At 30.6% G+C, this 18,926-nt stretch overlaps 3 protein-coding genes across 3 annotated transcripts; 2 read left to right on the top strand and 1 right to left on the bottom strand.

Annotated features, from left to right (window-relative positions):
• The first annotated feature begins 148 nt into the window (after positions 1-148).
• LOC139086987 (myb-like protein U) lies at positions 149-7,928 on the top strand. The gene is made up of 9 exons (XM_070635670.1): positions 149-264; positions 334-1,488; positions 2,351-2,458; positions 2,692-2,750; positions 2,836-3,431; positions 3,601-4,080; positions 4,143-4,375; positions 4,446-4,624; positions 5,156-7,928. The coding sequence occupies exons 2-8, from the start codon at positions 403-405 to the stop codon at positions 4,608-4,610; spliced, it is 2,727 nt and encodes a 908-aa protein (XP_070491771.1). The 5' UTR covers positions 149-264; positions 334-402; the 3' UTR covers positions 4,611-4,624; positions 5,156-7,928.
• RhoGAP68F (Rho GTPase activating protein at 68F) lies at positions 7,920-15,131 on the bottom strand. Its single transcript, XM_070637038.1, has 8 exons — positions 14,796-15,131; positions 11,770-12,493; positions 11,414-11,522; positions 11,256-11,355; positions 10,986-11,189; positions 10,311-10,417; positions 10,177-10,245; positions 7,920-10,115 (listed from the first exon to the last, which is right to left on the bottom strand). The coding sequence occupies exons 1-8, from the start codon at positions 14,836-14,838 to the stop codon at positions 9,984-9,986; spliced, it is 1,488 nt and encodes a 495-aa protein (XP_070493139.1). The 5' UTR covers positions 14,839-15,131; the 3' UTR covers positions 7,920-9,983.
• Positions 15,132-15,788: 657 nt separating this feature from the next.
• On the top strand, positions 15,789-16,606 carry ND-SGDH (NADH dehydrogenase (ubiquinone) SGDH subunit). The gene is made up of 2 exons (XM_070636116.1): positions 15,789-15,930; positions 16,069-16,606. Exons 1-2 carry the CDS (start codon positions 15,846-15,848, stop codon positions 16,530-16,532), a joined length of 549 nt encoding a protein of 182 aa, XP_070492217.1. The 5' UTR covers positions 15,789-15,845; the 3' UTR covers positions 16,533-16,606.
• The last annotated feature ends 2,320 nt before the right edge of the window (positions 16,607-18,926 follow it).

Genomic DNA, 18,926 nt, shown 5'->3' with positions numbered 1-18,926 from the left:
GTTGGAATTTTGTCATATAATTTTGCTAATTTGTACTTTATTTTCATGATGTTTCGGTCTATAACTGCTACTTTTCCTGTCTTTATTTATTATGAAAGTCTGTTGTATTGAAATTGATTATTATTCTAGAGCAAAAAGTCTGTTTACGAAGAAAAGTTCAAAAGTAAACAATGAATTCCCGTTATACTTAACGACTTCTTTTGCTAGACATTTACTGGACAATTTCAAAAAAATTAATTCCTGAAAAATCTCCGGCAAAATCAAGTAATTTCGTAATATTGTGTATTTAACTAATATATTAGTGCTTTGACGTCATTATTTTTTTCATTCTAGTCCGACTCGTACGTGTAAAAGGATAAAAAGTTAAGTTAAGAAGGTTAACGGATAAATTAAGGCGGAAGAATGGCTACAAATTTAGATGAACTTTCAAATGACGAGATTCGCGTCAGACTACAGCAATATGGATTTGCCAACTTGCCAGTTACTCAAACAACCAGAAAGGTACTCGTTAAAAAGTTAAAAAATGCCATGGAAAACGAAAAGGCTAAGAATCGCCGTGAAACAATAGCTGTTGTAAAAAGTAGCGATGATGAGGATATTCCAGAGCCTAAAAAGAGAGAAAAAACACCAAATCGTCGTGCAACTATTGCAGTAACTGAGAAAACAAAGAAGGTTCCAGCCTCATCATCTTCAGCTGAGTCAATTCCTGAACTTCCAGCACCAAAACCAGTTCCTCGTCGTTCAACATCTCGTGCAACACCGGTAAAAGACCCAAAACCAGTTGTTTCATCAACTGAAAATGTCATTAATGAGCAATCTGATGACGATATTGTAGAAGTAAAGACATACACGAGAAGGTCAAAGACACCGACAATGTCAAAAAGTGAGACAGTTAGAACATCATACAAGAATCAAGTTGAAACGATCGCAGAGCCGGTTCCCGAAAAAAAGCGATTTGTTGAAGAAGTTATACAGCCTAAAATCCCAATTCAAACCACAACTCGTCGTAAGACATACACATCGACAGCAACTGAACAATTTGAATTGCCTCCACGTAATGATACGCCCACAAAGTTTGGAAAGACATCGCTTACAACATCCTACAATCCAACAACAAATTACAGATTTGAAAAGGAGAAGGAAAAGCAAGAAGACTATGAATTTGATGAAGAGGAAACTCCTTACTTGTCCAATTTCGCTAAGCGTTTAAGTACCTTGAAGGCAGAACCACTTGACTCCAGTATCAAGCCTAAATATACCGAATATCGCAGTAACGATGACAATTACTCATCCGTTCCAGCAACAAGTTATAAATACTCACAATACAGCAGCAGCACCAGTTCTTCATATCAGCCAGCTAAGCGATCAGGAGTTGTCAATCAAATGGCAAAGGACTTCAATACAATGGATCGAAAATACAGCGTCCGGAAATACGTTTATATCGCTTTGATTATCATGTTAATTATTGCGATTTACGTTCTTTTGTTTCTATAAGAGTAATATCTCGAAATTCTTAATCTCTAAAGGGAAAATGCCTTGCATGCTAGGTTCAATTTCATGTTAACAAAGTGCATCATGATCAAGAAATTTCTATCTTCTTTTATTAAAGTATATTTTGTAATTTTTATGTAATTTTTGGTTTTAAAGGAAATAACATAACAAGTTTATCATAAAATAAGCATTAATTAGTTTCACTTGATGAAGTCTTTTAAAGGTTTCAGGAACTTTTTCATTTTTTAGTCATATGTTGCACAAAATATTGAAAAAGTCAATAAAAAGCGTGTAAAAGTATCAAACAACGTTGTATAATGTTGTTGTTAGTCTTTTATGTTGACTGAAATCATCCTGTGTGGTGAAATTTGTGGTAAATAAAATAACGGTCAGAAAAATTTCAAATTTTTACACTTTTATTCTTTCGATTAAAATCGAAACTAAATTTTAGATCCATTTTCTAACTTTTTTCGAATTTTTATCGCTAATATACAATTTTTAATAATTGGTTAGAACAATAATAAGTTAGCATCACTAGAATAATTTATAAATCAGCTACATAACAACAAAATGAGAAATAAAATTTAACGTTTTTTGGATTTTCAAATATTTAGCTGTTGTATGGTTTTGATGTTTTGTACAGTTCAAATCAAAATAAGCGGTGAAAAGTGGAAAATTAATGTTTTGCTAAAAATTTAATAATATTAACTAAGAGCGTGTCAACAAAAGTTTCTAAAAAAATTTTCTTTATAAATATGCTAAAGCAGTGCTAAAATTTTTTTGTAAAAAAATACTTATTTGTAAAAGGACGAAAAATAAAGAGGAAAATTGCGGAAAAACAAGTTGTGTGGTGCTTTAGCCATCAAGAAAAACTATCCATTTTCGTTGGAAAACAATGGATGTGGAAAATTATGATAATAGCTCTGAGAATTGTAAAATTATGAAAAGTGAAAATAATGAAATTTCTGTAAGATTTTTATCTTTTTACCTATTACCAATAGAAAAACTGAGTTAGTTAAACTATAAATTATGTTAAGGACGAGATTTTCCAAAAGCTTACATCATTTATAGCCACGAGAAGTGATTTCATTGAGATTTTCCATAAAATTTTCTTCTTCGTCTCACTTTTTGTTTATTTCTAATAATGTCTATGTAAATTCCATTAGACTAATTAAAATCACAAATTTTTAATACTTTTAGAATTCAACATTAACAGCAGCACGTATAATTACAAGCTCTGATAATGGAAATCACCAATGGTAAGGAAAATTCCATCAACAAAATAAACTAGTGATATAGCATTATTCAATTAACGATATTAATGACGCCTATGTATTATTTAAGGAAACTTGTAAATGTTCCCGTGACTCTTCCCATGATTGCTGGAGATCAGATGCAACACATAATGAAGCCCATGCTTTGTTTAGATAACAATGGATTCTTATCAAGCAACGTCATATCCACAACTGGAAATGATGGTAATGATGTAAAAGCCATTGTGATTCAACAGCAGCCAACTGCTGAACAAATTGCTGCGGATGTACAACAACAATTACAGATAAAGGTTGAACAGCAAGTAAATAGTCAAAATCATCAGAATAACACAACGGGAAACAGTAACAATCACTTATCGTCATCGGGATCAAATTGGGCTGAACAGCCTATGAACATGGATGTACTAACAATTCGTTGTAAAACAACTACAGCTGAATTATTTAAAGCAAGACTTGGATCAGGCGGTCGTGGACGATGCATAAAGCTCAAAGACAAATGGTATACGCCAAGTGAATTTGAGAATCTTTGTGGACGTGGATCAAGTAAAGATTGGAAGAGATCTATACGTTATGGTGGTCGGAGCTTACAAGCCCTTATTGATGAGGGTATATTGACCCCACATGCAACCAGCTGTACATGTGCTGCGTGCTGTGATGATGATGCTAGTAAGTTACATCTTCTAATCTAATTTTAGAATCATCTGAGCATTATTAGATTCATGCTATAAGCATGAATGTTCATGGTGCATTCTAAAAATAGATCAATTATTTTTTTATCTGTATTTTTTTTTTGGATTCTAATTTATTCTATACACACATTGTTGTCATACCTTAGCTGCATCGGGTCCTGTACGTCTATTCACACCATACAAGCGTCGACGAAAAGCACAACAGGATCCACAGGATAATCCAAATTCCAGCGGAAATGGACAGTCTATTCAAGCTGCAAATGTGACTATCTCGACGCCTGTAGTGACGACAAATAGTTCTAGCAGTACACTAAATAATAATACAAATATCATCAACAATAACACAACAACTCAACAACTTCACATTCAAGCACCTTTACAAAATAATAACAATAATACTGTCACTTTTAATGCAAATAACGGGATCAAGAAGAAGCGATTTAACTTAAATATCATAAATGTTAAACCTAGTGAAAGTTCTGATGATATTGAATCTGAGAATATAACATTTACACCGACAGTAACGGCGCAACCGGCGGTTAAGGAAGAGGAGGAAGCAGTAACACCTTGGCAAACCGTCACAGAGGCTATTCAAGAAATTCCTTCAGACTATGTGGACCAAACACGTAAGCAACACATCTCCCTACCCAATTTTACACATCTATCATTTATTCCTGTCTACTTCCAGTATTATCAGAATTTAACGTGCCATTCGAACGTATGCGGAACATTCAGAAACAAATAAATCAATTAAGTAGCGATCTAAAGCGATGCATGGACGAGTGCAAGGAAATCTACATGAAACACATTGAACGTCTTCAGCGAGAACGCGATACAGCACTGCTCGCGGCTAGTCAAATTGAAGATCCAAATAATATTAATGCTCAGTTGCCACCGGGAGTTGAAATTTCAAATAAGAAGGTAGCATCATTCAGAGTCAATTTTTTTAATTAGCATAATTAATTAATTATATTATTGTCTTTCAATTTAGTGTGCTAATTGTAATCGTGACGCAATGGCCGAATGCTCCTTATGTAGAAGAACACCGTATTGTTCAACATTCTGCCAGCGTAAAGACTGGATAACGCATCAGAATGAATGTATTCGAAACAACGAACCGACTCAACAAATTATGCTGATAGTTGATCCTGAATGAAATTCAGTTGTGAGGTAAGTGACTGATTTTGACTGAATGGAATTTAACAGAATCGAGAGTGTAACTTGCTATTGCTGAATATTAAGTCATTTTCTAAGCATAGAAGTCTAAGTAATTTTTAACGTATTTTCAAAATTTAAATTCAATAAAAGTTCTGTAAGATTCTTGAAAGTAATTTGTACTGTTTTTTCGTGAGCACTACAATATTTTCAACGGAATTGTATCGTTCTAAGAAACGAATTTATAGTGTTTTAGATATGGCGGCTGCAGAAGGAAACATTTATATGGCTTTTTAACACAGTTGTAAGTTATGAAACATTTATGGGGTTTTTAGTAACAATTGAAGGATTTTTAGAAAAATGAGAATTTGTAGGCTTTCTGAAAGAACTGTTGTATAGTTTTGAAACATTTGAAGGCATTTTTGTCATTTTAAATCAAAATTGACCGTTATTTTTTTTAAATCGACCTAAATCCTAAAAATTAATATTTTAATTGAATAAATTAAGCTGTAACTAACAAGTTCATCTCTTTTCTTCTCTTTTTAGCAAACCAATATTAAAAACCATCATTTTTAAATAGAACCTCCTTAAATTTATTTTAAAACAAATCATCAATAACAAAAATTAGCAAGTACCATAGAACCGATGGTACGACTGTGAATATTAAAAAACATTTGGGACTTAGTTTCATCGCATACTACAAATTTATCATCAAGAGTACAATTTTTAATTAATTTTTGTTTCTCTCGACTGTGTAAAAAACAATCTTGACGCGAACAAAAACAAAATAAGGAAATGGAAGTGGAAAAGAATCGTGTTTTCCTTACAAAAAAAACTTAACTACCTACCTATCATTGTTTAATTTTTTCATCATTATTATTAATTATTTTAAATAATTTATGTTACTTTTTTTCTCTCTTTATTATTGTCTTTTTAATTCTTTTTTGTTGGAGCTGATGGCTAGGCGTCTGTGGCTTAGTGACTAGCTCAGATCTAGGCATTTATGACCAAGAATCCAAAAGTCTTAGCTACAGACAACTGATGCCATTCAGCTCTGCTATTTGTTTTAATTTTACTTTTTATTCTTTTTGAATGATGATGTTAAGGAAGTGAATGTTGGTTTGCCACCAACCTGGAATGTGAAAACGATAAATGGAAGTGCAGTGAATAATTATTTAAAACACAAGAATGAAGAAAAAAAAATGTTTCCCTTACTATACACATTGGAAATGTCCTCTTAGATATGTAGCTTAAGTAATTTTGCTAAACAAATGTGAATGAATATGATTGGAAACTGTAAAATCGGATAAATTATAATAGTTGTGTAATTATAGTGTGATGTTGGGTGTTTTGGATGTTAAGGATAGTGAACTGGATTGATAATGGATGTTGATAGTTGATTTGGATTTTTCATCCAGATTTCGACTCTCCTTAAGAATTTCTGAAGAGTTTTAAGAGGAAGAAAACGTTTGAGCGATGTCAATCTGTATACAGGCTAGAACCAATAACAGACGAACTTTTATATTTAGAGTTCTTACACAGGCTCTTAGACTAAATATAATTCCTCTTAACTTAGTCATGGCTATGCATTAATTGAGTGAATGCTTGACTTAATAATGATTCAGATCAATTCAGATTTGATCTAGGGCTGACTTAGTGAAACTATAATCTAGACTGGCACGTACTTTGCTGCATTATTGTGTTCATTTACCAAATATAGTCAAAATTGTTTGTTTAGCAGCAGAAGTGAATTCCTTATAGTTTGAACAAAATCTTAATCAAGAACCAAATTTGATCATTCAAAGATTCACGAATTTAAAGAACTAAAGCTCCCTAGAATAACTCAACGAGTATGCAATGAGGACTCAGCCATTAGTATTGTGAATGGCATTTCCATAATGATTCAGTTAATAATCATAGCTGCCTAACAATCCAGCAATCATCCAAAACAACCCCAACTACATAATGATTAAGCAACTTGAAAGGTATAAAATACAAAAAAAATAAATCTTCTGTCCATTGAAGCAATTCTCTGTTTCTGTGACTTAGAAGACTCAAAAAATGATGAATTAATCTGATTTAGACTTTAAATTCGATGAATATGTGAGACGTGAATAATCGGTTTATTTGTGAACTAAATTCTTCTAAATATGCAATTATGAAAAAAATGAATGAAAAAAAAGTTAATTAATTAAGTCGATTTCATCATTGTTCAACCAAATATTACATTAATGTAAAGAAAAAAAAAATTGAAAATAATTAATTAATGTGAGGATTAAGGAACAAAAAAAAATCCATAAACTTTTCATCAAACTTCTTTTTTTCATCTTCAGTAAAACACACAAGAAAATATAATTAAATAAATATAAATTGCAGCTTAAGAAGCTCGTAAAATCCTTTATGTTTAATGAGAAAATATTAGTTTTGAAAGGAGAATATGGATATGTTTTAACATTAAGTAATTTACGTCATAAAAACATAATATTAAATGAGATATAAATTAATTAAAATGTGTGAATTTCAAACCCAATGTAAGCTGGATTTATAAAGAAAATTTTGTCAATTTTTAACGGAAATTCGGAGCTTGAAAAAATAACGGAAATTTAAAATTTGAATATGTTCAGCTGAATTCAGCAAAATTTGAAAACAATAAAACCGTTAAAATTTCTTCCTTTTTTCTTCATGAAATTTTAGTTAATTTAGGATAATTTCTTGCTCATACTTACTTAACTAACTAATAATAGACAACGCACAATCACAGAAACAAATGCATCTCATAGATTCGCCAAATAAACGCTGAGTAATCGGCTGAATTCTTGCTGAATAATTCAAAAATTCAAATTTTGACCGTTAAAAATCAACAAAATTTTCAAATACAAATCAGCTCACGTTGTTCAAACCAAAAAAATTTCATGAAAATTGCATAAAAAATGATTTTGAAAATGTCACGGATTTTTGTAAAAAAAAAAACAAGTATAATTAAAGAAACAATATTGATAATGAAGAAATTACAAGAATTATATGAGAAAAAAATAAAATAAAAGTAAACAATTTTTATACGACATTGTAAGTAATTAGAAAATCATACAAATGAGTCAGTAGATTTTAAATTAGTGGTAAATCGTAAGCAGCTGTTCAGTTTAATTCTAAAGAAAAAAAAAATGAAAATATGAAAGAAAAATCATAAATGATGGAAAACCAACCGTAGTTTCTGTTCCAATTCTTTTTAGATGTAATTTTGTCATCCACTAAACTGAAAAAAAATTATGAACAAAGTTCTTTTTTCTGATATATTGAAAAATAATAAAAATTTAAATAAAATGAGTGTAATTTTCTTTTTATTCTCAATTTTTTTCTACTTTTTCAACTTTGAATTTGTTTTTCTTTTTTCTTTTCTTATTTTTTGGAAGATTATACAGGTTTTTAATTTCTTTATTTATTACATTATCCTAGTATTTAATCCTTTTTTATGTTGCAGAATTTCAGGTTGATTTGGATATCGTCTGAAGATATCGCTGACAATATACATTAATTTACTGCCAGCATAAAGTCATAAAGTTTTGAGCTATAAATGCTGTTAATATTGACATTATAGCTAAATCTTTAAACAAATTTGTAAGAGTATTTAATAATGAGCCTAAATTAATTAAGTTCGGTGAATTATTGTGCTTGTGATAGGTTCAAATCCTTGTTGTAATTAACAAAAACAAAAGACCTTCGGTTTCGATTGTGCTGTATCTACACTTTTTGCTCAAAACGAACTTAACTTAATTTAATTGGTACTGATTCTTTTAGCTTTTTGTTACCAAAAAAGTCAAAAACTTATTGGATTGATTAACGTTAGCCTTAAGTTAAGTAATACTAAACGTACGTACGACATATGTTACGTATGTACGACATTACACGGAGCGTGAGACTTAAATTACGTAATAAATCGTAACGTAAAACTTAAGTCACGTAAAAATACGTAACGTTAAATTTAAGCTACGTAAAGCAACGTACGTAAAACTACGCAACGTAAGACTTTAATTTGGTATGATTTAAGCTACGTAATTTCACGTAACGTAAGACTTTGGCTACGAATACGTTAGATTTAAGCTACGTAACAATACTTAATGTAAAGCATTAGTTACGTACGACTTAAATTGAGAAAAATTGAAATTTTTAAGAAATTAATTGCCTTAAGTTAAGGTATTGAAAACTGATTAAATGTAAGAAAAGCACCAACAAGTTCAAAACGTCAACCGAATTTTAACTTTTCAATATTGACCTTATCTTCAGTAGTTCAAATTTTCTAAAATCTCTCGAATATACTAGTCCACAGCACATAGTGTCTATTTCAATCCAGCCATAAAAATGTATATTTAGCTGTTGCATTCATAAACCAGAAGCCCTACATTGCTTTGTTTAATAATAAAAAAAGAAAATCAAGTTATTAAAAACAGTTTTATTGAAAATTTATAGCTTCAAGGTAAACAAAACTAGGTGGAAATCGTGAAATCGAAATTTTCCATTTCCTCATCAACTTGAAATTCTGTACAAATTTTAATTTATTTATTTCTTATCATTTTTTCCATGTACTCATTTATATTATCAACAGTGACCAGATTATTATTCAAAAGAGATATTAATGGTATTTTTAGTACGTGTCTGATTCACTTCTGCTCACCACTTCTCCTGAATTTCTAAAATATGTATACACTTTTTATTTCTCTAATATTTTTTTTTTATTTAATTAAATCTTTTCTCATTTATACAAGGCATCTTTCATCATAATCTCTGCTTTACACCACCTTTTTTGTTTTAGTATCTAAATATATGTCTGTGTTCTGTTTATATTACATGCAGGAGAGCTTATTAGACATTCGTTTTTCACATAAAATATGGAGAAACTAAAGCTCAAGTATCTCTATTTTTTGTAGAATAAAAAAAAAAACATTCTTTAATATAAAAGCAAATATTAATTTTTTTTTCCATTTCAATTCTTTGGTAACTGACTTCTTTGCTTGCTTTTTTTTGAGGGGAAATTCATTCTCATCCATAGATCGAGCAACATATTGCTGGACACTAAGGATTTATCTGCAATATGTCACTCGGGTAAGTTAATTCATGTCATTCTCATTGATATAAAACAAATTTGACTAAACTATATAAAAATATGTTAAAAACATGTAAAAACAATTGTGTTAAATAAGTTCAAATGTTTTTCAGTATGATGGGAAATTACATTTCCAGTGTTTGGGATCGTTTACTTATAATATCCATCAAAACCTTAACAGATGTTGAACATAACAAGTAAATGAGCCCAATATTTTGTATAAAAATTGGAAAGCACATAATTGTTGATTTATCAAGTGCTTTACAAAAGCCTCTGTTAATCTCTCAATATATCTTTTTTGTTGATGTCAAAGATGTAAATGTCATCTTTGTTCTGTAAAACGAAATCCACAAAAGCGTTGATAGGGCCAATTTCATCTAAACTCATCTGATCGTTGCGCGACCAAACCTAAACATAAATGATAATGTCATTTGTATGCTAATAGCCTCTTTATATGCTTGATGCTTACCATATTTGGACCAAATACTATTGCCAAGTTTGATGATGTCATTTTATTAAAATCTTTTCTATCCATAATCTGTGAGAACGAAATGAAGTAGGAAATGATTATTGAAGATTTATGCAAAACTTGCAGGATCTTACTTGAACTAAGAATTCGATGATATATTTAAAGAGCTCATAATTTTCAACAGGTAATTTCTCACGAAGAATTAATTTTACATTTCTTGATCTCTCCTCTTTTGGCCAGTCTGCAAAATAAAGAAAACAAAATTTATGCGTTAAACTCTTTCTTTTCGAAAACATCGTTTGTGCTTTATGGATTATACAGTTAAAAACTGTTTTTATCACTCGATTACGTTTTAGCTCAGTTCAAAACAACTTTATCTTGCCACAAACAAAAATGGCATGAATCATCAACTGAAATTGTTGATATCTAACACGGAAATAAAAGATTCAAACATTTAACGGCTTTTTGACATTCAAATTTTTTACTGCTTTTTGGAATTTGAAATTCAAATTTTTAACGGCTTTTTGAAGTTCATCCGTTAGATGTTACTTTTATATCTCCACGATTCATAGCAGATTTTATTGACCACAAAAACCATATGTGTTTACATGTTTATCCAATCAAACACGCATGGAATCAATTTCACCGAATTAAAAATATATAAACACAAAGGCCATAAACGGCGTAAACTAGTTTATGTACATTAATTTAGCGTGTCCTTTAAATAATTAAGAAGAAACGTTAAACGGTCAATCAAAGCGGTGTGCAACAATTAAAAAAATATCGTAACAAGCAACAGTGAAACTTACCTAAAAATTGAATTATTTCATCATAAAGCTCATACGTTAAAAGAGGCTCATGAAGATCTCTCAAGAATGTCTTTAAGATTCCGGCCACAACGTGAGTATCCTCACTTGACATATCAACTGGAGCACCTTCATTTATTTTCCTCTTTAATTCATTTATTCGTGATATATTTCCACTTCGTCTAAAGATTCCCTCAGTATCTATGACTAAAATTTAAAAAAATAAGCCTTTGTTAGATCAAGCCACAAACATTATTATTGCATGTAAATTACCATCAGATAATGATAAGTGATCCACACACATTCGAACGACAGGTGGAATATAATTTAAGCATGGACTGTTTTCGTTAATGAATTTTAATGTCACACCAAACTGAAATGAAGCATGTTAGCAACAATGTCAATAATATGAACACATTCTAGAGTCTTACTTGTGTGGTTTTTGGAGGATTTGTAAGTGACAATTTGCTGCCGTTTCGTGAATTATTGTTATTTAACAGTGATGACTTTTTCGATGATAAATTAAGTTTCTCATCGAACCTATAAAACACGAGAAATTTATTGGTTTAAATTGGCACATAAATCGTTAATATTGATGTTTGAGGGGCATTTTAAGACTTTAAAAACCAATTTTTATTCAATTGAAAAAGTTTTTGTTTTTAACGGTTTTTAAGAATTCAAATTTTTAACGGTCATAAAAATTTTGAAAAGTATTCGTTAAATTTTCGTCAAATTTCAAATTAAAAAATAACGGTCAAATTTCCTGATAATTGCAATAGAAACTCACTCTCGGACATTATCGGGCACAATAAGATTCTTCTGACTCAAAAGAATCTTCAACTCGTCGATGCTCGAAATGTAAATCAATTTGTTTTTGAATTTCTCGCTGATGAGAGGCTTAAAGAAGAACCAAACCATTTTGATGAAGGTCGTCGGATGGACGACATAAAGCTGCTTCAAATTCTTCTTAAAACTCCTATCCAATTCTTTATAAGAGCTCCATAAAAATCCTAATGATGGCTTGCTGATATCTTTAAGTCCTTGATGGAAGTATGCAATAACATAGTCATTTTGAACATATTGCTCCATTGTTTTGATGATAAAATCAATAAATAATGAATTGTTGAGGTTTTTACGTTCGGGAAGTCTACACGCATAAATTGCAATTATTGGCTGGCCATTTTTATCAGTTCCAATATAATCAATAAATTTACGCTTGCTAAAATCTAATCGTATCGCATCCTCATCTATATCCGGAGGCTTCAACTGTTCCTCATAATTGTCAGCATCTAAATTCGTTAAATTTGATGTAGATCGTACAGGTCCTTCGACTTCATTAAAATCACCCGACATAAAGCTCTCATCTTCGAATAAAATTTGACTGTTATCATTCAATTCAGGCGCAATTTGTGTGAGTTCAGAATCATCAAATTCTAAATTAGGCTCATAATCGTGCCAATCTGATAAACTTGGATGTGGATCTTCTGTCTCAAATGGGCCTATATTGGCAGCTATAGTCGGCAAAAATAAAAAAAGAAAAATATTTAGCATATTTCACTTAATTACTTACTTATTAAGTATTTTATGACATAAAACAGGTTTCTCAAGTACATCGAAGGTCTTGAAAAAGACTGTGATGTCAAGTAATTAGCATCATTGACATACAAAATACGAAAAAGTCTTTTATCTTTCTGCTTTTGCTTAAAAATTCATTCATATCTTAACGGGCACAGCCTAACTGACAATACAAAGCAGTACAGAGAGCACACGCGAAAAATAATATTATTTTGGGGCTTTATCTCTTTACACTGGTTAAAGACACAACCGTTCGAAAGAGCAATCAACCGTTGTCGTTCAAATGATACTTAGTTGTGTTCCAATCATTTCATTCACAAATGCCTACCTACTGTAAAAATTTGCATCTCATAGCCATGATGTAATTTTTTTAGTGCTATGGCCTTCACACAAGTAATATATTATCGAAATATTTCTTTAACGCCTTACATGTGTGTGATTTCTTTAATTCCACTTTTTTTTTTCATTTCTTATTTTTCCTCTGATTTCGATAACCTTTTCATACTTAGTATATTTTTGATCAATGCAACATTCTTGACTAGAAATAACTTTCATGTGTTGTGTTATGTGCTTTTGATTGCTGCAATTTTACTATCCAAAGTAAAGGCTTTATGAGCACGCAAGGCTACGATTTTGAGTGATTTATTGTTGTTACTTATTGATATTTATTTATAGAAAGCTTCAGGAAATACGTACGTATTTGATATGTAAACGTAACAATTTGCGTACGTATTTAGACTTACGTTTTGCGTACGTACTTGAGTGTACGTTTTACGTACGTATTTAAATGTACGTTTTACGTAAGTAATTAAGTGTACGTTTTACGTACGTATTTAAGCTTACGTTTAACTTAACAAACAGTCACCAAAACCAACTCTGACCATTTAGAAAACCGTTAAAATTTACCAGCTATATTCATATAAATATCATTTTCGCAAGCCATGTGTCAAAACCACTTCAGGATATAAAAAAAATTACTAATCCATTTATTTTTTTAATGGAATTTTTAATTAAATTTCAGGTAATGTTTCACATGTCTGAACATAGTTTTTCAACAAATAAGTTGAGCGTATAGACCACCATTGATGAATCAACAATAAGGCAACAACAAATGCATTGACTATCAACCCCAATTTATCATTACCCTATGCGTGTCTACTTTTCATTTAGCAAATGTTTAGTTCATGCAAAAAAATATGAGTTTCCTTAGCAGTTGTTGCCCGCTTACTAGTAAGAATTAGCATAAACACAGCCTGTAGAATAATTTTAAAGTTTCATGTATTGTGAAAAAATATAAAGGAACAGGGAAATAGTGTGAAAGTTGTTTATGAATTTTCCGAATAATGTCCATAAGAATTGTGTCATTTATCAAAAGCTTGAGTCGATAACAATTCGTGCTAAACTTTATGAGCTCAATTTTCGTAATAAAGTCTATCGATAAATGCTATGTCCCGATGATAATGAATGGGAAATCAAGTAAAATGTAATGAGCTTTATTTATAGATTCACTCGCATATGTGTGCAAAATGTTTAGCTTAGAATGTTTTCACAGCTCTTATTAATACATTTATTGTAAAACATAACTTCCGCTTTTGCGTATTACAAGACGATATTTTCTTTCTATTTCTAGTTGCTTATTCGCAGTAAATACTTCAAATTCCATGTGATTTATCAGTGATTCATCATTTAAAGAAGAATCGCTTGACATTTTGAATTGCCATCATTTTGGTAATATGAGATATTAATGGGTCTATCAATTGACGGTGATGTTCCGTACAAACTATGTATTTATTTATAAATAAGATTCATTCATCTTCTCACGGGCATGCAATACAATTGTAATGAATCATTTATGAATTTAGGATGAATTGACTTCATTTTTCTTAATAAAATAAAGCTAATCAAACTAATGCACATGAGGGTTCCGTCTTTACTCTCTTTGTTTCCCTTGTTGCACTCTGTACTGCTGTATATTATCAATCATATTGACTTTTACTGCAAAAAAAGTCAATTTCTGTGTTACTAATTGATTACTATGATTGTGAAATCGCTTTTTGTCGAGGGTGATTTCTTCTAGTTAAGGCAAGTCTAGACAAGGCATGAACACCGTTATCAAAACATCCAGTAAAGCAACACTGGATCTTGAAAATTTATTGTCAATAAATCAATATGCTTGTGTTGTAAATTAAAATGATAGATGATGGTATGAACTGGAGTGATATGGGCTGTAATACACACCTGGAAATCTCTGTGGCAAACTTTTATTTTCAACAGTTTCCATTTTTGGAATAAACTTTTCTTTTGTGCTATAATTCTTTCACTTTTTAATCTTAACTTATTGTATTTCTTTTATTTTTATCACTATATCGTTGTATTATGTTAATTAACTTCACTAATTCCTCAGAAATATTATGAATCATCAACTTGTTTAAATTTAATTTTTTGGTGACATTTCACAAATATATTTTCTCATGATTTTTTTGATATTTCCATTATATTTATCAACTTAACGCAAACGTATTATGTATCTAACTTTATTAAAGATTAATATTCTGTACACAAATGTATTAAATATACTATTTAAACGTGTTAATTAATCCAGAAATATATTTTTCACAAAATTTTTGATTTCTGAATATTTTTAGCTACTTTTTCCGGAAGTACTGACTTTGAGCTTGTTTTTGACTGTCTGGCATTTTGTTTGTTGCGCAAAATAACAGTTGGAACTGTGTGAAGAGTTGAGGTACTTGTTATCAATTATACATTTTTATTCCTTTTATTTAGATTCTTATGAAAAATGATTCAGATTAGTTAAATTAACAGAAAATTTTTATCCATTTTTGCATGGAAAATATTTAAATTTTGAAAACCCGTTACAAATAAATTTTTTAACTGATTGAAATAGATTGAAAATGATAATTTAAGTGAGTCTGAAGCTAAAATATCAATGCGTTTCTATAAAATAAACCCAAGAAAACAAGAAAATACAACTTGCACAATAATCCGTTCGAAACGGTTCAAAAATATCGAAAAGCCTCGTTCAAGTTTTTCGAAACCGTTTGTATCGGTTATGTTATAGTCAGTTCTTACAAAATCTTATTAAATTAATATAATAGAAGCTAACTCAAAATCACAAGTACACTATGGCTTATTAATAATCACATGATATCCCGTGAGAAGACAAAAATTATAACAAACAGATCAACGAATTTTGCAGATTTAAAATCAAACGGGAGAGACACTTTTCAAGCGGGGCATTCGACCTTGTTGGAGTAAAAATATTGAAAAATGCCTATAATTTCAAAATTATCCAATATTTCTCAAGTGGCGAGCCTTTTGAGGTCACCAGCAGCATCAAGCATCATCCAGAATGGTAAGTCAAATACATATTCACCAGAACTGCTAAGAAAGATTCCATATTTCCATGAAAATTATCAAAACAAAAATTTTCCAATGATTAAATAATCAAAACAAATTTTGATAAAATTTAATTAACAAACATCTATTGTAGCTGCTCGCAACATGGGCTCACACGGTCCACGTCTGTTTCCAATGATACCGACAAGAATGCAATGGCACAAATTCAAGGATACATTTCATTTCTTTGTCATGCTCGGTGCTATTCCTGTAACTGCAATCATCTTCTATGCTAATGTCTTCATTGGACCTGCTACATTGACAGAAATTCCTGAAGGCTATGAGCCAAAACATTGGGAATATCACAGACATCCAATTTCAAGATTTATTTCACGTTATATTCATAATTCACCTCAGGAAGAATACGAGAAGCAATGCCATGTAATTAATGAGGAGCAACAGAAGATGAGACTTCGTAAATTGGAAGCTGAAATTAAGGCAAAGATGGCTGAACGTCGTGATTACCAAGCGTACTATTACCGTCCAGTCATGGCTAAATATCACAGAGTTGCTAAACAAGTCGCTGACGAACTTGAAGCACTTGAAGGTGAACGTTAAGCAACAAATGAGTAACATTTACTAAATGTGCTGTAGAATATTATTTGAAATATATTTAAAAAAAATAAATCAAATTCAAATCGCATTTTAAATTTCGCCAATCAAGTTTCCGGTGCTTGAGGTTGTTCATTAAAAATTCTTTATGCAGAAATCAATAATCGATCAAATTCCTGGAATTATTTCTTCATTGATTCAATAAGTCACGTCTTATTTCATCGATTCGTTTCGTAGTTCTGCATGCAGTTGATGCCATGCCTCACAGTATAGGAAATCATATCCAAAAGAATTTCAAAATACATTAAGATTATTTTCTATAATAACAATAATTATTCAAAATTAAAAAGGAAATGAGCACGAAGAAGGTAGTCAAAGAGAAATGGACAATTTTCTTAAGAAAAAATTTTTATTATTATGATTACCGGAAATTTGTGATTTTATCTGCTGTTGCTTTTAGTCTACTAAGTAACATATACGGCATTTTAAATTATGCTTATGATGATGTCATTTAATTACTAATTAGTCGACGAAAAAAATCTCAGATTTGTGAAAGCTTCTTATTGAAGAATTCTAATAATGACTTTCAACCGGACAGTGTTTATAAGTTGTGAATTATAGTCATTCCAAAAGTATTGAGAGACCATTTATTGAATTTGTAATTTAACGGTCATTAAGAATTTAAATTTTAAAATGTAGAACTTTTATTGAAAGAACCGTACAATTTTTCCAAAAACAATTGTAAGGTTTTCAATAATTTTAGGACGAAATTCAAAGAAATCACAAAAACTAAGCATTCACATCAATACTACACATCTGAATCACTAAATTGCAGCCCTAATTCAAACAAATTCACAGTCAACCGCAGTAAACTATTAAATCATAAAATGCTGTTCCAAGAAAAGCGGAAATCAGCGTAATTCTTACATAGTTCTGAGGCATTCATCATTCATCCAGCATCACAAATTGCATAACACATAATCTAATCTATGAGTTAACATTATAAAAATTGTCGACATGCAGTTGTGATAAGGAAGAGACGCTTCAACCATTTGATTTCTAATTTCCCGTTCAAGCATTAATTTTTCATCATTAAATAGTTATGATATAATTTATTCACTTCCCGCACAACCAATGCATTTTAAGTTTGATTTCCTTTCGTTCAGCATCGGTCTCTGTCTTTTACAATTTTGTATCTATCATACATTTTTATTACTAAACGATTAAAAGGGAAATCAGCATTAAAAGGAAATTCTATAAAAAAAAAAAGAATCTTGAACGTAGTTTATGCTGAAACACATCGGAAATTGATGGCAATAAAGTTAAGTTGAAAGCTGGTGCTTAAAAAAAATTCTGACGGGAAGTGAATTTATTTTTTCTCAGAAGAAACTGTCTGTGATCGTAGATTTGTGGTTTTTGATGAAAATCAATGTATCCTGTACACATAACTAAATTAAACCCTATTCAGCTTCCCTTTTTAATTCTCATGAATGAATATAAAGAATAAATTTATGCACCTGCCTTTTTGCAGCATGTATGTACGACAAGAAAAAAAATTTGTTATTGAGCAGCAAAGGAAGAGGAGATGGAAAGGAAGAAGAACGCAATTTCATCATCAACATAAACCTACAAAAAAATAAAAGAGTCCAAAACAGAATGATGATTTAGAGTGTGTGCAGCACAACTCAATGAAAGGAAGCCGTATTTATGTTTAACATTCTAAATTTGTTACGGTAGACAGAGAGCGAGAGCGACAATGTGCATTTTTTTTTATTTTCTTCTTTAAATCACATAAAATATGAATAATATGCATGCTTGTTTCAACCTTGAAGAAGGACACGATATCATGTTATGAAACAACACAATACGAGGCAGCAGTCGAGAGATTGTGTAAGAATGAGAGATGAGAGAACAAACAAATATAAAAAGGCTGGATGCAGGATGAAAAATGTGTATCATAAAATTGCGATATTCATTCACCTCAACATATATTATAATAAAAATCCGCATTCTTAATTCCTTTCCATACAGTCAGCAGCCAGCCATCCAGTCAGTCCGAAAAGAAATAAAAATTTAAATGAGCACAGCAAAATGATTCTTATTTTTTTCTTTTCTTTTCTTTAAGCATCCATCGATCTTTACTCGAATCATTTTTTATTTTTTTACAATCTCCAAACAAGCAACAATCGCTCGACGTTCATCCCTCTCTCCTGCGTAAGTCAGTAGCATTTCTTAATTTTTTTTTTCTTCTTTATTTTTTTTTGTGCTGTGTGCTGCTTCATGGAGAAGATCAAATGAAGAAGAATATGAAAGAGAAGAAGGAATAAAAAAGAATCATATTAAAACAAGAAAAAAAAGAGGAGATCAGTCTTCGTATATGAAGGCTTAAGAAACTGGTAT

Source organism: Chironomus tepperi, unplaced genomic scaffold, assembly GCF_022539635.2.
Source record: "Chironomus tepperi strain 1889 unplaced genomic scaffold, CSIRO-AGI_Ctep_v1 contig_11, whole genome shotgun sequence".
NCBI classification, from domain to species: domain Eukaryota; kingdom Metazoa; phylum Arthropoda; class Insecta; order Diptera; family Chironomidae; genus Chironomus; species Chironomus tepperi.
Note: the sequence above shows the minus strand (reverse complement) of the source record. Positions and strands in the feature narration are given on the sequence as shown.